We start from the raw sequence: 27682 nt of genomic DNA on the forward strand, positions 1-27682 counted from the left end.
GGAGGAAATAGCTTACAGAGCTTTGTGGGGAACTAGAGTCACAGGAGTACTGAGAAGGGGCCCAGTCATAGACGTAGCTCCGTGTTTCTCATTATTCAGATGTGAAGTCAAGGGTGCAGTAGCAACTAACCTGAGATAAGGGTGCTGTTCTCGGACAGAAGGATGTCGGACCTCACTCTTTCCAAAGAGCTCCCTGATGTGAGCCAAGCTGCGGCTGACTTGCCAGATGCCTTTGATTTATCCCTGAATGATGATGCCAGCTCTCTGGGCTCCGACTCCGAGCTGAATGGGATGCCTCCATATCGCCAAGCTGATCGCTATGGCTTCATCGGGGGCAGTAGCCTCCAGAATGGGTAAGGCAGGCTTTCTGTTGCAAAGACCATGGGGAAAAGGGGGAGGAAGCTTTGGGAGAGGGTGAAGCAGCACTTTTTGGAAGATGACATTGAATACCTCTGCATGGTAGCAGTTTTCAAGATGGTGGGACACATTATTCCCCAGCATTATCATTTCTAGATCCTTGCTTGTTTGTAAAGGCAGGCACAGGTTTCTGGAATGTGATGAGCATCATCCTTCTGAAGGATATTCTCGTTCTCATCTGGGTCCACAGATCCCAGAATAATAATCCTTAATTTAATTAGCAAGAAATGTGATTTAAAACCAAGGAGAAGAAACATATAATTATTGCTTCCAGTTTTGTTTAGGTAGCTCTAAAACACATATTGATAACTGTGAAATGAAAAAGAAGAAGAAGAATGGATCAGGGAATGTGATCCACTCTCATATTTAATTTAGGTGAATTGTGGCTATTTGGGAGACTAGGAATGGGTTTTATTTATGGAGAGGATGAAAAGGGGTCAAGATCCCTGGTACTTAGTTCTAAACCTTCCTTCATCTTTCCATTCCTAGTCTTCCTTCCCTTTTCTACAGAAAGAAATTCACAACACATAATAGATGATGATGACAATAATAATAATAATAATTACAACAACAATAATAAGCCACCCATCTGACTGGGTTGCTCCAGCCACTCTGGGCGGCTCCCAACAAAATATTAAAGACACAATAAACCTATAGTGTGGTCCCAGGTTTATTATGTAGGAACATGTGGCTCTCCAGATGCTGTTGACTCCAATCCTATTAGCCCCAACCAGCAGTGCCAATGGTTAGGGTTGGATTCCAGCAACATCTGGAGGGCCATAAGCTTCCTGTCCCTGATGTAGGAGGACAGAAATCTTGGCTCAGCTCAAACAATCCATAGAACTAGCAAAAATGCATCCAGTCAGATCAGTGGGGCTTCCCTAACCATTGTGACAGATGTGCTCTTCTCATCTGCATCTTTGTTAACTGGGAACATGGAGGCCTGTTTCCATATGTATATCTCATTTGCTGGAGCAGGACAGTGACTATTGCCTTGCCTAGGGAAACAGATAATTATCACAGATTCAAAATTTGATACCTGTTAACACTTCTACAGTTCAGCATATTTACATGAAAAATGTATTGGCCAATTGTACAATTGGTGTCATCAATTCGTCTCATTATCTAGTTATTTCTTTATGAATTTTTCTTGTTATATAATTACATATGATCTTCCTGGCTCTCTCTGCTACAGACATTGGTCATAGCCCAACATATTCAAAGTATTAAATGACCCTGTATCACCCCAAATAATTTTTCTCCAAACTTTATTCAGCATTCTCTGTGTTATTTTGACCTTCCTTGGTGAAACTATACAAACTGCGACAAACTGGAGATGTACCTGCTTCATGTGTACTCTAATGGCAATCTTGAGGCAATCTGAAATCTCATTTCTTGCAAAACTCCCCTCTTGTCTTGAAATTGATAAGGTCTTATTCAGTAGTTAACTTATTCAAGGTTGAATTCTTCATAGGCCTAATGCTTAACAGGAAAACCCCAGGGGATGGTTGGAAAACTAAATAATTCTGGGCACTGTAGATAGCTAAGGGGTCCTGGGAATTGTAACTCTGTGAAGGGTAAACTATAGTGCCCAGAATTCTTTGAGGGAAAGAATGTGCTTCGAATGTGCTTTAAATATATAATTTGTTTGCAGTCATATAGAAACAGGCCCATGTGCTGTTGTTTTCTGCCTGGTCAGTTGCCTTCCTTAAATCCCCATCAAATCCCCATCTTTATTTTATTACAGTTATTTGCAATGGGGAAATGGCTGGAGTAGGTGAGGTTGATAGATGTTGTTGATTGGAATGGTATAATTTGAAACAAGGACTTCTAAGATGTAGAGGGGATGCAGTCCATAGGCTTCATTTGTCAAGCTTCAATACTCCAGGAATATTTTCAGTGCAGGGTTAAAACTACTTAGCAAAGTGGTTGCATGTATTGGAAAAGACAGGAAGTGGTGCAGGGGAAATTAAAAAGCAATCCAGATTGACTTTTTGCATAATGGAACTCAAGAGAAATTGACCCAATCATTGTTGCTTGCAGTCTAGAATTTAGGTAACTAGTAGAGAGTGGGGAGATCAAGTCTTGGTGGAAACAGATTGCCCACCTCCCTCCCTTACTTCTACATAGCTCACCCTTTAATGTTTGTCCCATTTTCTGTGGTTTGCCTTTAGGAACACCACTTAGATACGTAAATGATTACGTGGTATACAAGTGGGATAAATAAATAAATGAAACAATGCAATGCAAAGTCGTCTCAGGAGCTCTCTGCAATATTACTCATGTATGCATATTAATACTAGATAGATTCTCTAGCAGCTGGCTTGAAGTCCAACTTGTAACAGGGCTATAAAGACTGGGCTGGAATGAGCAATGGACCGAATGTTAAGATTTACTGTAAGGTAGAAGGAGAAGCCTCCATAGGAAAATGTCTCTGCCTACCTATGAACTAACACTTCCTGTTATAGCAATCATGAGTGGCCACATCCTCTCACTGTGTCCATGACAACTTGTGCACCATGACAACAGGGGTGGTTACAGTGGTTAGTGACAAGGTTTCTTCAGCTTGCCTGTGTGCAGGGCGTACTGCACAGGAGATTCAGAAGCCCTGCAAATCTACATCAGTTTGACACCTACACTGCAAATCTGCATCAGTTTCGATGCAACTTAATACAACTTTAGCTTTCATAACTTCCCCCAAGGATCATAGAAAACTGGAGTTTAGTGAGATGCTGAGACTTTCCTGTTAAAGATAAAAAGTTTATCCCTTCTTCCTGGCCAATGTACAGTTTTCTTCCTGGGAAAGAGAGCATGAAAGTCAAATTTATTAAAAGGCTGCTTCTGACCATCTATTTATTGAACATCCTGATTTGCCTGCACAAAGCTTACGCGGAAGTTAGATAATACCCAGCCTTTATTTAACATTCTTTCTGATTTGTTTAGTTACAATGACAGTGATGCTTCATCCTGATTTGCTTGCAGGATGCTAACATGTCTTCCCGTTTTTCATTTCACAATTTTCAGTGCGTTTCTCTGTCACTCAAGGAACATGACACATAAAAACAGGACTGTAAGGAGCCATGCTGTGTCTCTGGATCTACAAAACTGAATATTTCTCTAGAGGGGTGGGGGAGAAACCAAGTAGCCAACTCCCCAAACATATTTTAAGATTTAATCAGTGTTTACTTGCTCATTACATTATTTGTTTAGGGCTGCTCTGTATTTGCTTACTAATTACAGTTAGAACTTAAACCGATAGGGCAGAAAGTAGATCGGGATCAACTGGTAGATCTCTGGCTAATCTGCAGTAGATCAGCAAGAGCTGGCAACAATAGAAAAGCTTTCTCCTTTCTGATTAGGCTTCTGAAAAAGAAAAGCAGAGGAAGGAAACAGGAACAGATTTTTGTGCAAAGGGACATGTGAAGTTGGTTCTACTACTGCTCACAAGTTCCTAGGCTGAGCATGTGCTCAGAAACATCCTGCTTCTTAATTCTTAGCATATGCCTGCCTGCCTGAGTCACTATTTGGCACTGAGTTCCAGCTGATGGGCCTCGGGGTTCTAAGAGAAAAACCCAAAGTGGATCCCACAGACCTGAAGTGCATGGGGCTGCCTTTGACTGTTTGGAAATCACAAACAGAGCAGAGCATGGTGGCTAGATCCCTAACTGGGACAAAAAGATGTGAATATATAGCATTGACAGAGCCATCTTTCCCATTGGTCTTAGTGGTTCGTTGTACCAGGGCACAGCCTCTCAGGGGTGCCCAAATGAGTGGGGGAGCTGTGCAGCTTTGCCGGCAGCCTTCCCTTTCCCTGCACGCCTGCCAGCTGCGCCCCGCCAACTATATGGCGGGCGGGTGGGCGGCTTCCCTCCCAAGCCTCTGCATCTGCTAAAGATGGCCCTGCTTCCGGTCGTTGTCCTTCTCCTGCTTCCTGGCGAAAGGCAGTGTGCAGCCTTCCTGGGCTGCCTTCTCTGGCGCCCCAACGGCAGACAGCATGTCCGCCAGCATGTTTTCCTGCTTGATCGCTGCCACCAGGCCAGGGACCAGGGCAGTGGGGGAGGCAGAGGACATTTCCCACCGCCCCCTCCCTTGTTTTGGAGTTGCGGGGGGGGGGGGCGCCGGAGGGATCTTTGCACTACGGCGCCGGATATGCTTAAGATGGCCCTGAGCACTGGTTAGCTGCTGATTTGTTTCCAGGCTCAATTAGAAATGCTGGGGTTTTTTTTACTTTTAAGGTCTTATATCGCTCAGGACCGCTAAATCCATAGGAAGCTGCCCAGAACTCAAGATCATCAACATCCTGAGGCCTGTCTCTGTGGGTGGCAATGAGTGTGCTTTTTCTAAAGTAGCTCCCTGTAGTAGTGGCCATTTTTGCATTTGCACCTCAAAGTGGTTCTGAGGTGGATCTGAAGGAATGACAACTTGCCTCATTTTTACATTAGTATTATTTAATTCGTTTGTTGCCTAATACATAGCAGCCTCTAGATGAATTGCAAATAATTTTAAAATGCACTAAAAAAAATTATAAGCAGCCCTCAATAAATTAAACATTGTAAGATTGGCTAGGTGCATCTAATGAGACATGATGGATGCATTGAAAAAGAAAGTGGCCAATAAGTGAGGGAAGAGGAAGATGTCTTCAGCCTTGTTCTTGTTTCTCCCACATATAGCCTAGGGCAGCCCACAGTTGAGCTCATCCGGCACCGTGAGACCAAGTGGCTGGAGATGACAAGTCATTGGGAGAAAACCATGGCCCGGCGTTACAGAAAGGTAAGAGGAAATTGGAGATAATTTGCTTTATTGTTACAGATAGGTAGCCGTGTTGGTCTGCCATAGTCAAAATAAAAAAATTCCTTCCAGTAGCACCTTAAAGACCAACTAAGTTACTTCTTGGTATGAGCTTTCGTGTGCATGCACACTTCTTCAGATGCTTTATTGTTAATACTGCTATCCTCTTTAAATGGAGCATTTGATGAGTCCCATTAGGATCATAAAATAACGTTCACAAGGAGTTTCTCTCACTGACTCATAGACAAAGAACAACAGCCCATATTCTGCCTACACAATGAGAATTTGCTCCACGTTTTTGGAGATATGCTCCTCCCCTAGCAAGGGTATTCACCAGGATTTTTAAATCCACCCTCCCTGATCTTCCTCCAAATACTAGCACAGTGAGAAGGGATCATGGCAGAACTATGGTTCAAGCTTGGTGGAAGTTGTAGTCTAGCAACATCTGGAGGACCATAGGTTAACCATTCCTGTTTAGGGAAAGAGTGCAACCCCATTCAGACCAGGTTGAATACCACCTCCTCTGATTGATAAACCACATATCCACAGTACCTCCATCTTGTCAAGGAGATTGAGGTTTAGTTTATTGATCTCCTAACATATACATCTTTTTTTTTTACTTATTTCATTGTGGTTTATATTTTATTGTATATATTGTTGTACAGTACCATGTTATATGTTGTATGAAATGACAATATATACTCTCAAAATAAATGAATCCAATATATACTCTCAAAATAAATGATTCCAGTCCATTCCTGGTCCCAGACGCCAATCTAGCATTTCTGCAGCCTCAACAAAATGAAATGTAAAGGAGAAACAGAGCTGGGAATCATCATCAACCACATACCGATGACACCTTGCCCTAAATCTGCACTTGACCCTCATTCAGGGGTTTCATGTGGATGTTAAAAGGCATGGGAAACAAGATGGACACCTGCCAGCTATCTCTGGCCCCAGCCTTGACTGGCTCTATGATGGGCCTACATTTGGGTCCACCTTATGATGGAGCATTGTACAGGATCACTGTTTTGCTGATGAGGTCTGTTGGCTCAGGTAAAGCTGCTATGCCGGAAGGGGATCCCTTCATCCTTACGTGTCCGCTGTTGGCCTCTGCTGTGTGGAGGACAAGCCAAAATGATGAGGAACCCCGGAAAGTACCAGGTGAGGTCACATCTCGTGCAGCTGTACTTGCACTCTGACATTCCTGTAGGTCTCTGCTTGCTGCAGTTTCTGCCATTACTCACCTCCTCATCCTCTTCTTCCATGTCCTCTCCCTGTAAACCCTCATTTCATTTCATGGTTCATTGGGCAACCCATCACTTTTTTCTTACTGGCTGAGATTGCTGATTTGAATATTTTACATTATCATCTGGTGGCTGCCCAGACATAGTTATGGCTAGAGCAGTTCTCATAGCAAGTAAGGAATGCTGTGCAGTGCAGTATAATGCTACAAACAATTACCTTGAAGTAAGTCTCCTTTAAGATAATGGGATTTAAGTCAACATGCATAGGATTGGGCTGTTAAACTTGCTGTTCTTCATTCTGGCTGGAAGGAAACCTTGAGCTTGCCATTGTTTATTCCTTTGCATGTTTCCACTTATTTAATCAACTCATACACTGCCTTTCAGGGCAAAGCTTTCTCAAGGCAGCTCACAAACAATCTATGGAAAAACAATCTGAAACAATGTTTAAATACATCCCAAACAGCCCAATTACAAAACTAAAACAGCAGCAGATGAAAAGCCCAGCAATTTTGGTAAAATGTAGATTGAAACAACAACAAAAGTTATCTAGGTCTGTTTGCGGCTAAAAAAGTTGGAACCATATATACTTCCTTCAGGAATAGTCTGTGTCTTGAGCATCTGTGTATCTGTATCTGTATCTCTCTCTCCCCCCCCCTCTCTGTGTTTGTGTGTGTGTGTGTGTGTGTGTGTGTGTGTGTGTGATCTCTCCTGAATCTTGTAACCCTTCTATCCAGGTCATTCTGAAAGTAGTTTGTTGTTGTAGGAGCTGCAGGAGATACCTGGTGATCCTCAATGGGTGGAGACCATCAGAAAGGACATTCATCGCCAGTTCCCTTTCCATGAAATGTTTCTGTCCCCTGAAGGGCCTGGGTAAGTGAAGGGCTAATAATGTGAACAGGAGAGGCAGATTAATTTCTGAATAGACTACCATAGGGTTTAAAAGGTGTGAAGTTGAATGGAGGGTCTTTCAGCAAGTCAAGTTTCCTGAATGCAGCGTAAGAAACACTTTTAAAATAAAATGTAAACGTGCTTCTTCTGTAAGCCATATGAAAGTGAAAAAAGGCTAGGCTGGCTGTGCTTCTTCATTTAATGTGGAGGTTTCATGGAATCTTGCTGTAGAACTTGAACAGGGGAGCACACATCCAAACTTTAAATGAAAACAAAACTGGACAAATACTAGTAAATGGGCTTCTGACACTCATTACCACAACAAAACAGTTTTGGTGTTCCTTTTCCTTTTATATTTAAGCAGAATTCTTGAGCGGGTGTACTCTACCATTCTCCAGTTGCCTAGGTGCAGACATGGGGTTGTTCACACTCAAGTGAATTTCTCCTTGTGCAATGGGACATTCTTACCCCTTTGGTCCCTCTGTGCATTCCCTAAATCTGTTCTAGGGCTGCTTTGAACCCTTCAGAGCAGATCTGGAGATGGCCGGGGGAGGCGGAATTCCTTTGTACTTAGTGGTCATCCTTGTGCGCACATGCAGCTATTTTGTTGAACCCTGCCCACCATCTCCCTGTTTGAGAAAGGAACCATAGTTCAGCGGCAAAGTATCTCTTGGCATCTCCAGTTAAAAAGCATTAGGTAGCAGGTGACAGAAAAGATATTTGCTTGAGAACCAGGAGGACTGCCTTTCAAAGTGGACAATACTGGGCTAGATGGGCAAGCAGCCTGATGTGATGCATGGCAGCTTGCTATGTTCCTATTACAGTTTCATTTCCCTGGCTTTGATAGCAGGGAAGTGAAATGCGCAAATTTCCAAGCCTGAAGTTCTAGCACATGTTGTGAGTTACAGGAGAGCCTCACAAAGGAAAGCAAACCTGTGGCTGGAGGCCGGGGCAGAGGAAGGGGCATGCAGTGGGTGTGGCTGGCCCCGGGTGTCACCACTGGGGGTGACAAAATGCCGGGCAGCACTCACCGTGGGGCCTGCAGGGTGCCCAAGCCATGCATCTCGCCTGGGAGAGACGCGGTGGCTTGGGCACGCGCAGGCTCCACGCTGCCCAAACAGTCCACCTGCTGTCTCCCCCCAGCTGTAGGGCAACAGAGTAGGAGGAGACAGGCAGACTCTGGAGGCCCCATGGTGCACCCCACCCCTTTGGGCAGCTCGCCCCACCCCAGGCGCCCAAGCAGCTTCCTCCACCACTGGCTGGTGCACACTTTACACACACAGTCTTGTGAATGAGGACTCTGTCCGTGAGATCACAACCTGGAAGGCCTTGCCAGCAGCAGCCAAGTTGCCTAAGTTCCCTCCAGAGACAAAACAGCAAATTGTATCTGTATTGCCTTTCTAAACGTGGCTGCAAAAGACACACTCTTATGCCATTAATATTAATGGAGACACACAAGAGGGAATCGTCACCATGCTGATGCCCTGCTTGTGAGTTTTCAGGGGCGCCTGGCGGACCTGCGGCAGAGACAGTAGCCTGGAGGAGACGAACATAAATTAGCAGCAAGGCAGTCCTGATGTTCGTAATGGACATTTATTTACCTGTAGGCAGCCGGGGAAGGTGGGTTGCACTCGAGAGCACATCCAGCGCAATTTGAATCTCCCAGAAACCTTGAAGACAGAACACAAACAAAACAAATATCAAAATCATTAGATCATTAGAGTATAATTATTTCAGCCACAGTTAAATACTTGCACACAATCTATCACTCTGTAGCTGCGGGGCAGGGAAGCTGATGCCCTCCAGATGTTGTTGGGCGACAACTCCCACTATATGATCCTTGACCCTAGCCATGCTGGCTGGGGCTGGTGAGTTTTGAAAGTCAAACAACATATGGATGGCCACAGATTCCCTGTCAGGCTAACAGTGCAATCCTATACATGTCTATGCAGAAGCAAGCCTCAGTGAGTCCAAATAGGATTTCAGCCTCAGAGTACCTAATCTGTACTGCACTGCTATCTGTGCTAGCATAGCGCTCTCTCTCTCTCTCTCTCTCTCTCTCTCTCTCTCTCCTCCTCACAGGTAACATGAACTTGTTTCCTTTTGGATATATTGGCATGTGATCAGAGGCAGGGGGAAGGCTGCATATGGGAAGCCCTGTTTCATTGTCTTCTGAAACAGACTGAAGCTTTCTATGAAGTACAGGTTGCGATTTCCGCTTGGAACAAGGGGACCGTGTGATGCTATAGTAACCAACCCAAGGGAGCCCTGCTTCTCTTTTTGTTTCATTTCCTCTAGGGGGAGCCAAAGAGCCTTTATTCCTACATGCAGCTGACATAGTTCAACCCATACGTAGTTCGAACTTCTTTTTATTTTTATTTTTTGTTTCCTCTTTGTTTTTTGTTTCCTCTTACGTCATTTTGTTTCCTCTTGTCATTTTAGCTACCTTGTTTCATCATTATCATTTTAGTACTATCTAATGTGCTAAGACTGGGTTCTTATTTTTCTCTGATGCTGCTGGCATAGAAAACTGCTTTAGCCCAAGTCAGATTCTTTGCCCCATCTAGCCCAGTGATTGTCTAGCCTGACTGTTGTGACAACAGAAGGACCCAGCTCTTGTGGAGGAATCTAAGGAGTCATCCAAAATAGTTTTTTCGGACCTGGGACCCACCTTTAACCCAGACATGCATTTGGGAACCCATTTCTTCTTCTTCTTCTTGCTATATATTTCCCTGGTGGCAGTGCTGCTGTTCTGACCCACCTCAGTTCAGGCTGGAACTCAGTAGTGGGTCCTGACCCAGCTCCTTTTAAAGACCAGGGATCCAAAACACTCTTCCTGCATTGCCAGACCATGGCCAGAACTTGGCCAAACAGACAGTGTGCATGCCCTGGGACTATAATAAACAAATCAGTAATCCAGATTCTGCACACAGAACATCAGCTATATATGCACACACTTATTTCCTTTTCATAATTATTTTAGGCTTTAGTTTTTCAAACAAATTGGAATGATCTAGGAAGGATTGGGATGGAAGAGATTAGAAAACAAAGGTGTGGAGGGAGAAAAGGGCATCAAGTGTGGTAATAGGTGGGCAGAGGGACAAAATAATAGTAGCTGCAGCAGAAGGAGAGGAGTGGGGGGAACCACTTTTAAAAGCTGTGAAAAACAAGGAGGAAATAGAGCAGGAAGGAAGGAACATTGATGGGGTGGATGAATGGGGTAGCTTCAAAAGCTGTTGGTGTATACATGAAATGAGGTCAAGCCATGGATTGTACTATTTCACTGACCACTTGGAAGAGACGTTTAACGCTGCATTTGTTTTCTCATTTTCCTCCTTCCCCCTCTCTTCCACAAGCATGAGAGCTGGCAATTGAGGGTTGCTTGTGCCTAAATGACATTCTTTAGGATGTCCAATTCCAAGGCAGCTGACTCTGTTTATTCATTTATTTATTGGCAGTATTTATAAGCTATTTAATATTCAAATGTCTAAAGTAGTTTGTACACATAGGGCTGTATCCAAAGGAGGGCTGAGTAATGTGTCTCATCAGTGCAAGTGATTCCCCCCTCTCCTACCCCATGTATCTCCTAAATCTGTTCTAGGGGTTCCCCCAACCCTCCAGAGCAGATTTGGGGAGAGTGGAGGTGAGAAAGCCCTGCTGTGCTACTGGAAGTCCTTGCATGGGCTTCCACTAACAGGACCAGTTCATTGAATCTGGCCTGTGGTCTAATGTAGGACAACAGGAGAGTAGAGCAGGTTTGCTTTTTCTGGCTGGATTGGATGGGTGTAACTAAATGTAAGGCTGTGTCTATGAATTCCAGGCTTCTTTCTAAGCCTCTGTTCCCTTACAGGCAGCAAGGACTCCTGCAACTACTAAAAGCCTACACTGTATATCGGCCCCAGGAAGGTTACTGTCAGGCCCAGGGACCGCTGGGTGCTCTGCTGCTCATGCACATGCCTGCAGAGGTGAGTCTCATGCCAAGCTACACATACTGTCTGACTTTTTCTGACCCAAAACAAAGTTTGTGCATCTTCAAGGGCATGCTCTCACCCCAAAACAGCACTGGGGGGGGGGCGAGTGCAGCGTGAGAGCATGCAAGATCACAACACCCAAGATATTGCACAAAAAGAATGGGATGTCTGGGATTTTCCATGGCACTTGGAGGGGATGCCCTTTGTTCCTATTGGTATCATGATTCCTGCCTCTTCTTTATTAGCATCATTTCTCTCATTCTTCCCGGCACACTCCTTTCCCTTCCCTCCTGCCTCCACCCCCACCCCACCCCCGCAGTTTCCATTTGCCTGAAAGTTTCACTAATTCAGCCTACTTGTCCTTTCCAGCAAGCCTTCTGGTGCCTGGTGCAGATCTGCGACTGCTACCTGCCTGGCTACTACAGCCCCAAGATGGTAATAGACTGGGGAAAGGAGGAGAGTCCTCCCTGGGGCAACAGGAAGTGGGCAGTTGTGACGCTGAGTCAGGGACATTTCCCACTGAGGGTAGAGCTGTGTAGAAATCCCTAAACTTATCTTCTGAGAGCAGTTGTCAGATAATTTGGGGGAGGGTGGAGGTGCTGTTGAACTACAACTCCCATCAGCACCACCGAACATGGCCACTTGTGAGGAGTCCAGCAACATCTGAAGGACACCAGGTTGGGGAAGATTGGTCTAGGATTATTGTGGATGTGGTCTGACTTGGTGAGGGGAGAGAAAGGTCTGATTTGTAGGGCCTCCATCTCAAGTACTAGTAGGGCCACCACCATTCTGAAGATATGCATGTTTGAATAGCTGAATAAAAGACGGATTCAAGAGCTGCAGCTTTCAACAGCGATGACTGTGAGGGAACCTTCAGCAGTTGCTTTTTGGCCTGTCCCACAGCTGCTGAGGTGCAAGAGTTCTGCCAGATAAAATGGGTAGCATAGACTCCGGAAACAGTTTCTGGCAAATTAGAAAGAGCCATTCATTTTGAAAGATGCGAAAGGTGGAGTTTGTGGGTCATGGCGGGATGAAGTCCTTCGGGACAATATCTGAGAACATGTGACCCACCATATATTTAACCATGACATTTTCTCTCCCTTCTCCTGCAGGAAGCGCTATTGCTGGACAGCGAAGTGTTTGTTGCCCTTCTGCGCCGGGTGTGCCCCAAGGCGCTTAAGCACTTGCAGAAGCATGGCGTGGGCCCTCTGCTCTACATGCCAGAGTGGTTTCTGTGCCTCTTTACCCGCAGCCTGCCCTTTCCCACGGTGCTGAGGGTGTGGGATGCCTTTCTCAGTGAGGGTGAGTGGCTGTCATGGACGTAAGGAACTGTGGGCCTATTCAAAGGGTGGAGGAGGAGAGAATCTGTGGGCGAAACGTCACAAGGCCTCAACGGAGTGGTTAGAGTTGGCAGAGGCCTAGGTGAGGAATGTTTGTTTTGGAGCATAGAAACATAGGAACCTGCCTTTTACTGAGTCAGGTCATTCGTCCATCTAGCTCAGTTTTGCCTACAATGGCTGGCAATGGCCCTTCAGGGTTTCACACAGATGTCTCTCCTCAGCCCTACCTGGAGATGCCAGGGATTGAACGTGGGACCCTCTGTGTACAAGGCGGGTTGTCTACCTCTAAGCTATGTGTTACACCAAAGGTCCCACCTCTAGCTGAAAAGGTCAAGTAGCTGGTGATGTGGAAGGTGTTCTCTGGCCCAAGACTCTGCCAAGAAGAAAAGACATTTCTGAGACTGATAAACAAGTAGCCTGGCCTAGTATAAGGGAGTTTCTGACCATATCTGAGTGCCCTAAACTCTGCCCCGATTTTTCTTCTGCAGGGATCAAGGTGCTGTTTCGTGTGGGGATGCTGTTGATCCGCTTAGCCCTGGGCTCCTCAGAGAAACTACGTGACTGCGCAGGGGTGGTGGAGACCCTGGAGAAGCTGCGCAGTATCCCAGCTCACCTCCTGCAAGAAGACACATTCATGGCTGAGGTAGAAACCACTGGAGCTCCTCTTCCTGGGACTTTTACCCAGTCTACTGAATTGCCATCAGCAGCAACAGGAGATCATCCTACACCTGGGGTCGGGGACCTGTGGCCCTTCAGATGTTGTTAGACTCCAACTCCCATTAACGCCCCCGCCCTGCCAGCATGGCCAATGGCCAGGGGTGATGAGAGCTGTGGTCCAGCAACAACAGGAGAGCCCCAGATTCCTTATCCCTGCCCTACATTTAAATTACCTGCAGCTCCCTTTCTTGTTTCTTTCCGCATCAGATACAGCAGGCTCCCTCTGTGTGTGTTAGGATTGCCAAAAAACCTGCTCTCATGCCTTTCACAGAATCCTGATGTGCAAAAATAAGCAGGCAAAGCTTTTCATGGCATAGAATCATTGAATTGTAGAGCTGGAAGACATGAAGAAGTGTGTTCACCTGTTAATGACTGCAGGTCCTGCCTAGGAGCAAGAGGTGATTAAGAAAATTGGCAGCCCCGGTGAGGGTGATCATGGGGAGGAGATAATTGTCAAGCTTCAGTTAAACTTTCATCTAGGCACCCCTCAACTGCATAGTTCATGGGACGATTGCCCTGTAGCTTATATGCTCACACCTTTTGAGTCCCCTTCCAACTCTGTGATCCTATGACAGGGAGCCATGGCCAAGCCTGGCTGCAAGATGAACATGCTACATGTGCTTGTGAATGTGTTTGCCATGCTCCCAAATTATATTTTTATGTGTGTGGTTACCTATAAAAACAACAGAATAATGGGGAAAGGGCTGTGTGAAAACAACCATTCAGGAAAAAGAAAGCCAAGCTTTCTTGGGGCCAACACCAGCTGAACACATTGCCTCAAGGAGATCTGCTCACAACCACTAGTCTGTGTACAAACACACACACACACACACACACACACACGTGTCAGCTGCCAGATCTGCTTGGCTCTGCTGTCTCAGACTGGGCAGCCTCTATCCAACAAGCCTTCAGTTTATTGGCTACTATTCTTCTGCTTCTCCCTTCCTCACTTTCTGTCTGTTTATAGATTCCTAACATTATGACAGCCATTCCAGATTGCCTTCTTGGGAATCCCCTTTCCTTAGGCAGCAGGCTCCAAATCCCAAGTTACAGGTTTGAGGCCTCAGATATCCTAAAAGCTTTCCTTGTATCTGGCAGGTACATGACGTGCCCATCTCAGACCGTGATCTGGAACGTGAATGCAGAGCCCAACTGAAGAAGCTGCGCGCATCTCGGCCTGACTTCCAGTACAGCCCAGAACTTCGGCTGTCTGGCTCAAAGGCCATCTTTGATGCACAGCAGCTGGAGTACACGCGGAACGACGAGGAGGATCCTGGAAGCCGCACCCATACATTTACCATCCCCCAGATCACGGTTGATCCTCCTCCTCCATCCCCCAATGAGAAGAAGAAGCTGGAGAAGGCCTCTGAAGCACCAGGCCAGAAGAAAATGAAGACGAGAAAGAAGCCGGACACACGAGGGAAGACCTTTCACTTCATGCCACGTCCCACCAGCAGAACAGAGGGAAGGCTGGAGCCAGACGTTGTAGGAAGGAAGTCTTCCTTCTATGTAGATACATGATTCTGAACGTGGATCTGAAGAGGTTCTGAACAGAGCTAGGCCTCTGCAGAGGAAACAAAATCCAAGCCTCTATCACTGCCCTGGTTTCATTGTGCATGTGATCATCTGTAGCACATGATGCCTTGAAGCCTCTGCTCAGTTTTTAAAAAGAAAGACTCAACACTTCCTCATTCAGGAGCCCTGCTCCTTAAGCCCTGATGTGTGGCAGTGCATGGAGGGAGATTCCATTCTTCCTACCCTTGGCGGCAGACGTTTTACCTACAGATTTAGGAGGTGGGTATTATTTGGCTAAAAGGGGTAGGGGTTAGGGTTAGGGTAATGTGGATTTCATTGAGGGGAGCCCCTCTACCTTTCTCCTGGACGTATGGAAACTGGCACTCACCATATAGCTAATGATAAATCTATGCCAGGTGAGAGAACGGCACCTCATCAGTTCAGACCTCAAAATGATTGCAAAGCCACTGTGTGACAAGAGGGTGTTAAAAGTCAATGGAAAACAGCAGCTGGAAAAACCAGGACTGCTGGAAACAAGAGCCAGGAATGCCGGCTATGGAAATGGTTTGGGACAATCATCATCTGCATTCTCAGGAACTGAGTGAGCAAATGGTGTTACTATCAGAGAAAAGGCCTGGTGTGCAAATGCATATACACACACATGTGTCATTCAGACTCATGCAGCCAGGTGGCCCCTGTTGCCAGTCAAGAGAAGAAGAGGAAGGTGGCAGTGTTATAACTAAAATAACACACACTATGTTTCCCCCAATCCTTAGTTTCTCATACTAATAAGATACACATCACTGCACACAAGGATTTCCCCACTCAAGCAGCAGGCTTAAGAGCTAGCGGGGAGGGGAGGTTCTGGAAAACAGTGTCAAGTTTTATCAAGGCTAGCTCGCATCCAGAATGTAGCTTTAATAGAGTATCTCGTTTTGTTTTTAAAAAGATGTAGCCCCCAACAGCATGGGGAAAATTCTTTTAGTTCCTCCTGTGAGCAGTAGTACACACACGCCTGAATAATGACACCACAGGGGAGAAACTTGCCATGGCCTGGGTGATTCCATCACCCCACCTGCACCCCAGATAAATGTTATCATCCTTGCTAGTGGTAACTAGTTTAGTCCCTTGTCAGATTATGTGGAGAGAGACAGCAGAGCACCTGCAGGGATGTCTTCTCAGCTAATCCCCTCCTCAACCTGGCCTGACACCTGCACCTGTTCGGCTCCCCCCAGCATTAGTGCTCAAACAGGATTAAGTCCACCCTGCAAATTGCACAAGATTTGGAAGTCTCTCCCTATGACAAGGCATAGGCCTGAGAGTAGATGAATATGCTGAGTGAGCCACAGATGTGATCCGGTCCCAGGCCGTTATGAGGAAAGGTTACAACACTGATGTCTTTTTGACATTTCAAGTCAAAACAGAAGCTGGCCAGCTTGCGTGAGTCTACACTTTTTAAAAAGATATATGAGTCATCCTAACTCCTAGCTATGGGGTGGGGCCAATTTGTATTTCTTGGTCTTCAGTCTGTTTCCCGTGTAGCGGTGGCAGGCTGTAAGCCTTCCAGACAGGTCTCTACCGTTGCGCTCACATGTGTTTTTGCGAGGGTCATTCCAATTTGCCCTAGTCATACCCCTGATTCTTAAGAAAACGAGGGAGGCGGGGGCACATTTATTTGGCCTGCACCAGAACCAGGGACAACCCCCAAACCAGCTAGGGGACAGCTTGTCATAGTTTTTAGCACCTCTGTGGGCCCTGAATGCAGCTGTTGTCAAGCCAACATCTGTTCAGGGCTGCTCAGAGTTACCTGGCAACTTACTGTAACAACTTCATGGTGGGTTCCAGCATCTATTTTTATTGAAAAAAAGCACTGAGCAAGACCTTTTGGGGTTTTAATGCTGTGAGCCCCTCCATCTTAGGCTGAGGTTGTATATATGTGTAAATAAACCATACTATATATCATTGAGACACCACAGTCTCCACTGTCCCCCATTCCAAGGAAACTGAACCCCTGAAATCTCACACCCCTCGCAGGGTGGGGTGGGTGCAACAATACAACTGCTGGGACCTAGGAGCATAAGGCCAAAAGCAAAGCACAGGTGCAGGTTCCAGCAGGGATAACTGGAAATGGGTGTGGCAGTTATAGGGGGAGAGGCCAATCAGGAACTAGCTCAGAATCCGCTGACTTGCTTAGTGGAATGAGCAGGAATGGTTGGCAGAGCACGGTGCATGGAATGAATGTAGACAGTGAAACTTGGCTCATTATTTTATACTGCGTGACAAATTCCAGAGGGGTAAAAGCCGTGTTGGTCTGTTGCAGCAAAAACAACAGTGACAAAACTTACTAATTGCCAGCCAGGGACATACGCAAGTTATTAAAAAGGGACTATATAAATCGACCACAAGGTGTCTCTGTGTTGTGTAGAAATACAGCAAGTTGTGGTTTAATTGGGCAGGGATCTGTTTGATTTCAGTCTGTAGTTCTTTGCCTTACAAGGACTTTCTGCACCTTGCTGTGATCTCTATCCGCTCCTCTCCATTCTCAGTGGCGATGGCATGGCATTGTGCTGCCAAAGGAGAAATAGATAATTAGGATCCCAACTTGTCGCTCCCACTGTTGCCTATTGAGGAACCCATTTCAGCTGTGAGACAAACAGGTTTCAGGTTACATACAAGGAATGAGGCTCTCCTTTGAACAGTGAAGCGGATCATGGATTGACATGTGCAGAACTTTTGCATGTTTACAAATGCCTTGTAATAATACAGCTCACAACATCTTAAACCATTTGTTAAATTTTACTATTATTTTTTGGCGGAAGGGAGAGAATAATCACCTGGTTGTCTGGAGTTCTACTCCACTAGCTGTATAAGCTGATACGAAGCAAAATCCTTTACCTAGAATACTGCCTCTAGTTCAGCTTCTTCTAAGTTGTCCATCCTGACTTCTCAGGAATCCCAGAACTCTTATGGAATACCGAATGAAAACTGCCACTGTGGTCTTAGTTGAAGAGATTGGAAAAGAGAGCCTTTTCACCCGACTGCAGTTCTGGGAGGTGGTGTGCTTTTATTCCTCCGCAGGGGAAGGGTCGCAACACACAGGTCCAACTACAGATTTATAGAATCCTTCAGCAAAGTGCACCATGGTGGGGCCCCTTTTTATCACTGTGCCATTGGGAGCGTGCTCACTTATGGCTTATGTGTGTGATATGGAAGCTGTACTACCCAGGACAGGATGGGGTTGTGCAGGGTTGTTAAGGCAGCAGAGAGCATTGTTGGCTGCTTAGAGCAGCCTTAGAGCAGATTTATGCCACAAGGTGCCATAGGAAGGCACTGGACATAGTAAAAGATCCATCGCATCCTGGTCACTGTCTCTTCGAGCTCTTGCCGTCGGGACGGAGATACAGGACGATGAAGACAAGAACGAGCCGTCTTAAGAACAGCTTCTTCTCCAGAGCGATCTCGGCCCTGAATGGGAAGCCCGGACTTTGAAAGTCATCTAATCTCCCTTGCTGTATTATACTGTATTGTTTAATTAGTGTTTTTATGGAGCAGTCAAGTAATTTCGTTGTCCCCGAAGGGGGCAATGACAATAAAGATATTATTATTATTATTATTATTATTATTATTATTATTATTATTATTATTTTAGTCAGAGCTCCCCACGCCAGCCATGGGACCACCTGGCAGTGATGGCAGTGGACAGCCATTTAAATTCCCCACCCACCCCAAAATATAGCATTGCCCCAGGGCATTGTGGGAAATTAAAATGGTCACCTGCAACTGCCAAGTAAGCCAATAGCCAGGTGCCCAGGGCGGGGGAAAGGACTGGTGAAATGTGCCAGTTTGACAGCTGCATGAAGGTGCTGGGTGCTGTCAGTAGGCCTGCATATGCACACACACACACACACACACCCAGTAGAGATGTTACTTTCAAAACTCTGGAAATATAGGTGTGTTTTATTTATTTTGTTACATTTATACTAGATGTGGAAAAGTTCAGGAAAGGAGAGTGCTGCACTCAAGTCCTGCTAGTGGGCTTCCCATAAGTGTCTGGCCGGCCACTGTGACAACAGGACGTTGGGCTAGATGGGCCATTATCCTGACCCAGAAGGGCTCTTCTTATGTTCTTATGGCTTGTGCTTTCTCCAAGGATCTCAGGGCAACGTACAGGATTTCACACACTCCTTCACACATACAACATATCCTTATAACAGCCCTATGATGTAGGCTAGACTGAGAAAGAGCTGCTGGCCCAAGGTCAACCGGTGAGATTTGTGGTAGCGTGGGGATCTGAACTTGGGAATCTCTAGCCCCACCGTCTAACTACTGTCACCACGCTTGGTGATGAAAGCAGAACTTTCATTGTCCCTAGTCACATGCATACCGTAATTTCAAGGGATGATGTGGCTATGTAAACTCCGAACTGGTGTAAGTAGGGAGTCAGGTGTCCTCAGAGTGGGCTGACTCAGCTGCTCTTCCCAACTGTCACAAATTCCTTGTGCAACCTTGGGGAGGTCACGTTCATGTCAATGAGCATCAGGTTAGAGCTTCGTCTGCTGAGTAGGGATAATCCCTTGCCTGAACACCAGCTTGAAATGCTCTGCCACTCTGTTGAGAGATGCTACACTTCATCAGTGATGTGGGTGGGGGGCGTTTTGGACATTTTAAAAGATTTGAAAGCATTCCATACCATATTGCAATGACATAAATAAAGCGGGATCTGATTTAGCATGCTTACTTGACTTAGTAACCGAAACACTGGAAAGTGCAGCCATGTTAATTTTACATGCCTATTTATTTATTTATTTATTTGAAAATGTATAATCTGCTCTTTCATAAAAAATATAACAAGGCTCTTACACTTGAAACATGATAAGATCAGTCTATATGTATCTATAAAGCTTAGCTTAAAACAGCAACAAAACATCCGTAGATTCCAGTTTCAAGGAAAAATCATATTGTGAAGGCTATCTAAACAGCGTCATTTTCAGAAGACATCTGAAAGAAGGCAGGGAACCTCCACTGGTAGGAAATTCCACAGGGCAGGGCCTAGTACACTAAAGACTCAGTCCCTAGTGAAGCCCAACCGAAACTTGGGCGAGGAGGGAGCCACCAGAAGTTTCCCATCAGAAGGACACTGACCAGCTGCTGACCAGCAGCAGTGACCAAGATGCTCTCAAGATGACATGTTTTCACCCTCTCCCCTGGGCTAAATGCATATAGAATTCTAGCAAACAGTGATATTCCCCAGATCGAGCATGGATTGTGAAATACTATTTCAACTGAGAACATTCAGGTACCTGTAAGTTGTTTTGGGCTAGCTACGTTAGATGTGCACTGCCCCATATGAAGTAATCTGACTGTGCCTCACCAAAGGTCCCTCCTACTGAGTAAGCCCTAGATCTGTACGCAGCTCCCCCGTGTGAGGAGCCTTTTAATTGCAGGAGGCATCTTCTCAGTGAAGTACCTTCAGGCCCTGGGCTGACTTTAGGCTGCCCACTCGGTAGTTCTACACAAGAAGGTGTATAATAAGGCACAGTCCAACTACGCATCCTGATTTGTGGAGTGGGGCTTGCTTTGCGCACTCAATCCCAGGACAACATGCAGATTCCACCTCAAGGGTCTGGAATTTCTCTCTGTGGTGGATGGAAGTTGCCATCAAGGATTCTTGGGTGAACTTTCTGGTGACCTGGTGGCCATTGTCCATTGAGGTGGGGCTTCTACCCATTTTACATCCCACTTTGGTTATCACTCTTAGACTACACTCCTAAAGCTGGGATGGGGAGTCCACCTTACTCTAAGCCAGGCTTCCCCAGGCTAGTGCCATCCACTGTCTCAACCAGGGGTCAGCAAACTTTTTCAGCAGGGGGCCGGCCCACTGTCCCACAGACCTTGTGGGGGGCCAGACTATATTTCATAATAATGAACGAATTTCTATGTCCCACAAATAACCAAATATGCATTTTAAATAAAAGGACGCATTCTACTCATGTAAAAACATGCTGATTCCCGGACAGTCCGCAGGCTGGATTTAGAAGGCGATTGGGCCAGATCCGGCCCCTGGTCTTAGTTTGCCTACTCATGGTCTCAGCCATGCACTGAGGCTCCTCAGTTCTGCCTGTTTAGCTGGTCCTGTACATGGAACAGGTAGTATTTAAAACAGAAGTTACTTTGAATAAACAGGTAGACCCTAGGTGAATGCAAATAGTTTAAACACTCCGAACGGACTGTGAAAGCACACTGTTCCCACACAAAATCTCCGGGGAGATAACCAACACCCAATGTTGTTTGCAGTGCCCACACCCACCCAGCTCTCCCTGTCTCTCTGTATTTCTCTCTCTCATTCTCAAATTTCAGTCTATTCTTTGCACACGCAGAAACACCTTGCATCTCCCCCCCCCCCCAGCTAGTGGGAGGAGGGGAGTCTGGATAAGTACTCTCTTCTGATCGTCATCTGGTCATATTAGCTCCCATGGAGCAGTGGCAGAGGAACCCTCTCTGGCACCTGGGGTAGGACGCCGAAGAGCGGGGCGAACCACCCGATGGAGCACATGCAATGTCCGTACAGAGTGTGCACATGCGGCATCCCATACGGAATGCGCACGCATGGGCTGCCATGCGTGCACACTCTGTACGGGATGTCGCACATGCGTAGTCTGTATGGGCTGCCACTCTCGCACGCTGTCTCTACGGGCTGCCGTGCGAGTGGCATCCCGTACGGACTGTGCATGTGCAGCATCCCGTATGGAGTGTGCATGTGCAGCAGCCTGTACAGTCGCCATGCAAGAGGCAGCCCATACCGGTGCCGCAAGAGTGGCGCCCATACTGACTGCACGCACCCTCGGCCACTCTACAGCTGGGGGGAGGCAGGGGTAGTCTTGTCACACACACCCCGAGATTGGCACCCGGGACAGTCTGCCTCGTACGCCCCTGCCAAGGAGGTACGCATTATGTATTGCCTTACACTTGCTTACATTGAATAGCATTTGCCATTTGCCCATTCACCATTCCATTCCTTTTGGAGCTCCTCACAATCCTTTTTGTTGTTGTTTCAACCATCACCAGCAAACTTTGCCACTTCACTGCTCGCCAGTAGCTCTAATTTATGGACAGGGTTTTGCTTTTTATCTTTTTCTCTCTGCAAGGGCTCGAGTCTTTCTTCTTTTTCTTTTAAGGAAGCCCACAGTCTGGAACTTCTGGCTAGCAGGCCTAGCAGGTTTGCTTATATGTAGTCCCCTCTTGATCAGCTGATTACCTCAGAGCAACACATGCTGGTAGCCACTTTCACAAAAAGGACTCCAGAGTTGCCAAAAATCAGGGCTCCTGAGTCCTTTTCCCCATCTCAAGGAATGATCTGCTGTCAGAACATGGCAATGTTTGGTGGTCTTGGGGCAGTGGTTTTGGCATCAGTGGACCTGGCTCCCTCAGCCATGCCCTCCTTTAATCTAGAAGGGGTGTGTGTGCGCAAACTGAGACTTACCTCATCCTACCTCTGACCTTGGGTGCTCTTTGCAAAGTGAGAAAGGCATTGCTGTTTCGGCAGTGGCTGTTTTTTTATTTTTACAGTGGTTTTATTGCACCATTTGCAACGAGTTTTTGCAGGAACACAAACACTTTCTCCCAATGTTTTTATTATTATTATTTATTTCAGGAGTGTCACATTTTCCTATCACATGTGCTTTCTCTGTGTAATCTACCTTATGAAATGTGACAGTACTAGCGCACAGAGCCCTAAATGGCTTGGGACACAAGTACCTAAAAGAGTGCCTTTCTTAATATCAACCATCTTGGACCCTACGATTGGCAGGTGAGGCCTGGCTGGTGATGCTGTAACTGTGAAATGCCTGCCTGACGTTGACCCGTCACAGGGCCTGCCTCCCTTATTGTATCTGCCTCCTTTATTACTGACTTTTAGGAGGAAGTTTAAAGCATTCCTGGTTACCCAGACATGCGATGACTGAAATATACTGTTCCTGGCAACCTTGAAATCATTGGTTGGATGTTTTTAGAATATTTTATAATTGTTTTTATTACTTATAGGTTTGCCACCCTGAACTCCTTTGGAAAGAAGGGCAGGATAAATATTGTTTTCAGCAGTTCTCAACCTGTGGGTCCCCAGATGTTGTTGGACCACAACTCCCATCATCCCTGAGCCTTGCTAGCTAGGAGTGATGGGAGTTGTAGTTCAACAACATCTGGGGACCCACAGGTTGAGAAAAGCTGGACCGTTAAGTGCTCAGTGCTGAATCATTGGAGCACAGCAGAATTCATGTGGCCTGTAAAATTAAAAGACAGTCATCACTAGAAAGTCTTCCTCAACCTCTACCCGCTTCCCTGTATCAATGTCCTGCTATTTTGTGAAGCTTTCTATCTTTGCCTGCCTGCAGCCCCTCTCCAGCACTATGTATTTTGCTTGTGAAAGGGAGGAGAAAATAACAAGCAGGCCGTTTCCTCCACAGCATAGCTCTCTCTTCCGCATCAAGCTTTCTCCACCCACACTTCATGGTATGAGGTTGATGATGCAGGGTTGGAGTGCAAACACCTGGGAAACTGCAGCCTGCAGTGAGTGAGCGTTTACCCCTTTCCACCCTTCAGATACTTATCTGGAGTTGTTTCCACAGAGGTGTGAACTAAAGGCCTCTCAGCTGGTGAATCATTGTTTACTTGAGGGATCTCTGCTGGCCTTGTGTTTGGTGCACTTCAATGAGAAGAACCATCTGCTTAGGATTCTTTACAGATATTTCTTCTGTTACAAGCATTTATGAGCACGGACAGTCCTACCGTTAGGCAGAATGAGACGGCTGCCTCAGGCAACAGATTATGGGGTGTGAGGTGGAGCAGTGCCATTCCTCCTGAGCATCCTAGCCTGTTCCCTATGTTGGAGGACAGCCTATGTGCATCACACAGCCTGCTCTGTGCCCCACAAGTTAGCCTGCTCCCCTCAGGTGTGGTGGAAGGCAATGTTCTGCTGACACTGCTGAAGTAAGGAGTCAATTTCCAGACCAGTCAGGGATTGGCAAGGCACTGAGGAGTGGGTGGCGGCAGCGGTGGGGCCAGAGACTGACCCAGGGGAAGGGGGCAGTGGGTTTGGGGGTTTTGCGCATCCTGTAAGAGCGGAGCCAGAGCTGGAGGGAGGGGAAGAGTCTGAGCAGGAGGAGACAGGGGAAGGGGTGCAAGACATGGCACAGGAGTCATGCTGGAGAAAAGGCAGGACGTGCCAGGAGTGGAGGATGAGATGGTGACTGAGGGGTGGTGGTGACAGAATCCCCTTTATCCCCTCTTCTGCTGTCCCCCAGGACCAGGAGGAGCTTGAAGAGACAGTCACCATGGCAATTTCTGTACAGGAGAAGTCTCAGGCTGCTTGCAGGTGTGCCATCAGACAAGGGTACTTAAGTTTGAGTGGAGGCATGGTTACGCTGTCGTTCTGACTGTCCAGCTTGGAGCACAAGCCTGGGGAGGGGATGCCAGCTATTTAGTTGTCTGAAGTGTGCTATCGCGTGTGCTTCGTCAACTACCAGCCATTTGTCCTCCTTGGGCAGGGCATGCTCAGGACATTCTGCATGTGGAATGGAGGGGGAGGCCATCTTGCCCTTTGCCTCAGGCAGCAGGATGTCTTGGACTGGCCCTGGTTAAATATGAGGAAGTACTGCAAATGCTTCTAGAGAGCCAGACCTTCAGAGTAGAGAAATAATTTCTTGAATGCATGAGGCGCCTCCCCCATTTTTTCACTTTTACTTGGCCCTCGTTCACTCCTTGAGGCTTTAACCTAAGAAGCCATGGTTCTTACCAGATAGGTGTACAGAATCTTTGGGATTGCACACCTGTTACTGAGTATATTCTTCTATCAGGTTGGAAAGGGCAGCTGAAAATTACTCGGTATTTCACGCTTATGGTATGACAACTAATGTAGTGGTACATTTAGCAGGGCTAAATGTCAGATTTTATTGGAGTAGTGACCCAAGGCTCTTCTCAGATGACATCATAATGCATTATAAAAGAAAGAGGCACTTACATGGGAGTGCTGGTTTTTATTTTTATTTTTTTGGCATCCTAAGTGTGAGGAGTCCTCATACCCTCCCACACACCCCACCCACAACTGGCAGCCTCTCTGGAAAATCTTCTCCATTTCCAAAACGAAAGTGGATATTCAGAACTGACATTTACCAGCCCCAAACCTGGGAGTGCTTGTAGAGTCAGCTGAGATAGGTAAAGACAACCAGAAGACATGGTGATGGATGTTAGCAGGGGGCGGGGAGGGCTGTTCCAGTTCCAGGGAGGCCAGCTGAGCCAGGTTTTGAAAGGGGAAGAAGCCAGAGTCTGGGAAGATTGAGAGTGGTTAAAGTGTCAGCCCATCCATCCAGCGGGTGGGGAAACAACTGGGTGAGGAAAGATGATGAGGGCACTCTGTAAAGGAGAGTTCCTTCCTGCGTGGTACATTCTTTTTTTATATACTGTTGGTGGCATGCATTGTGTCACACAGGAATGGAATACATTCTCCTATCTGTGCTGCTCCCTTTTTTACTTCCCCAGGATAAATCACCCCTGAGAAAGAAAGTAGGTCGAAGAGGAGAGGATGTGTGTTGAGAGAGAGCAAAGCAACTGCAGAGGAGTGTCGATAGTCTCTCTCCCACTCCCAGGGGTACTTTCAGATAACTTGGCTGAAATGGAGCAGGGTTAGGATGTAGGACCCTTACCACATGTCAGTCATACTGAACTTGACCTGTTTATTCAGCATTCATCCTGAACTGTTTGCACAAAGCTTACGTGGTTTTTAGACTATATGCTCCTCCAGACGTCCTTTTTATTGAACAGTCAGGATGATTTGCGCTCATGGTGGTATTTGGGTGATTATACACATTCAGGCTTTCAATCCTGTCTGCACCTACAAAAATTTCAGTGAAAACATTCTGGTTTGTTTCCATACAGTGAGTGTCAAGTAGTTTTCTGATGAAATCCTGTAACTTTTGAAACAACAAATGTTCTTTGTTTGTTTACTTTTGTTTCTTCTCCAAATGCAGCAATGTGGGGAATGTGCAACATATACCTACAAAACAAAACAAAACAACAGACACCAATCTGCAGAGGCCCTAAATCTAGATTTGTTTGTGAGGCGGTTTTTAATTAGATATTTTCTGTTGCAGAAGGGATGTTCGCTCACTACTGTTGATCCTAGCTATGACACATGCAAGTGACTTAACAGTATTGGCTTCTACACTTGAAAACTAGCCACGGCCACATCTGCACATTAAAAATACTTGCACCCCAGGGCTAAATAGTTGCTCGCTTCATTGACTTCAGAAAAGCGTTTGACTCTGCCTGGCACTCAGCAGCTGCCCTTAAATAGATACAAAGTGGAACAGAGGGGAAACGTACGACCTTAAAATGCAAGTACCAACCCCTATTCAAGGCAGGATTTCAAAACAAATGCCATGCAAAATGAGGCCCATGAAAAAACAAAGAGGAATAAAATTAGAACCTAATCTCTGTCTAACCATTTCCAACATACATTTCAATGACCTACCAGGTTGGCTGCAACAGTATTTCCCCTCCTCCAAAAGGCATACTTGGGGTTAAGCTTCATTGAGCTCACTGGGATTTTCTTGCTAGGGAACATGTGTAAGGATGGACTACACAAAATCAGAATGAGAAAGGCCTCTTAAGCATAGCTGTCAATTTACAGATTTGAAAATAAGGGACCAGCAGCCAAAATAAGGGACCTGCAGCTTCACCTGTTCCAGGCACTCCAGTCTTCTTGTCCTCCTGCAGTCTGGTCAAACTCATGCTGGTAGCTTCGAGAACACTGTCCAACCAACTTTGTAACCAGAGGTTCAACTGAATAGAATCTGAATCACATGCACCACAAGGCCTATGCAGCCTCAACTTAAGATGGCTCCCCGGCCTAGCTTTGCACTGCAAAGTTTGCAGCAGCACGTGCAACAAAATGGCACCCAGCATTCAAAAAACCCCTCAGCTTGCATTAACTAGCCACACACAAGCATGCAAGCTCCACCCACCCCCAGTCGTTCTTAGACTTCTTATTGGGTGAGCAACACAGCCAAGCAACACAGTTGGAGCCTCCCTCCTCCCTGGCCGGCAGGGAGGGAGGGAGAGGAGCTGCTTCCTTTGAAATGTAAGGGACATCATTAAAGGGACATTTAAGGGACATCCATCAATAAGGGACAACAGCAGGACATGGCGCTGAAATAAGGGACTGTCCCTTCAAATAAGGGACACTTGACAGCTATGCTCTTAAGAAGGGGTGGAGAATGTAAGGATAGCAGGAACCAAAGTATTCCAGGTGTGGGTGCATGGAGGGAAGCAATTCTATGGAACACCAGTGGAGAGCTGAAACCTATGGTAGAAGCTGTTTTGACTTTGGTTGTAGTGAAAGTAAGTCAATGTTTCTTCTTTCTACATCTCAGTTTGTACAAAGTCTGTACTAGCATATTACATTGAGTTTCCCTTTGCCTAAAGCCCTGTGCCCTGCAAATGAATCTGAAAATTCAGATTGTAGGAAACGACATTTCTACTTAGGCAATCAATAATGCTTGAGTTACTGCTGGGAGAGTTCAAGGTGATTGTTTTCAGGTGACCATGAAAACTGGCATGGCAAATTTTGTATACTGGTATAGTAACCAGAGTCCTATGCTTTTCTTTTGGCTGATAGGACTTCCACTCTTTAAGATCAAATTCATAGATGAAGTGAAAAACAGCCAGGGCCAGAACGTGGTGTCTTGGGGCACCTGCGGGGACCCATTGCTGTTTGCCACAATTTTAATTTCCTTCAGCATCTCTGAGG

General features: G+C 46.2%; 1 protein-coding gene across 3 annotated transcripts in view; it reads left to right on the top strand.

Moving 5' to 3' along the window:
• Positions 1 to 17282, top strand: part of TBC1D10C (TBC1 domain family member 10C) — a 19559-nt gene extending 2277 nt beyond the window's left edge. For all 3 annotated transcript variants that reach the window (XM_083515749.1, XM_083515750.1, XM_083515751.1), the window contains exons 2-10: positions 100 to 353; positions 5088 to 5187; positions 6262 to 6369; positions 7216 to 7322; positions 11191 to 11305; positions 11681 to 11746; positions 12424 to 12613; positions 13140 to 13294; positions 14467 to 17282. In XM_083515749.1, coding sequence (XP_083371875.1) covers positions 163 to 353; positions 5088 to 5187; positions 6262 to 6369; positions 7216 to 7322; positions 11191 to 11305; positions 11681 to 11746; positions 12424 to 12613; positions 13140 to 13294; positions 14467 to 14889 — 1455 coding nt within the window. In that variant the 5' untranslated portion in view covers positions 100 to 162 and the 3' untranslated portion in view covers positions 14890 to 17282. The remainder of the gene's footprint in view (positions 1 to 99; positions 354 to 5087; positions 5188 to 6261; positions 6370 to 7215; positions 7323 to 11190; positions 11306 to 11680; positions 11747 to 12423; positions 12614 to 13139; positions 13295 to 14466) is intronic.
• Positions 17283 to 27682: the final 10400 nt, after the last annotated feature.

Source organism: Podarcis liolepis, assembly GCF_965112155.1.
Source record: "Podarcis liolepis genome assembly, chromosome: 1".
NCBI lineage: Eukaryota > Metazoa > Chordata > Lepidosauria > Squamata > Lacertidae > Podarcis > Podarcis liolepis.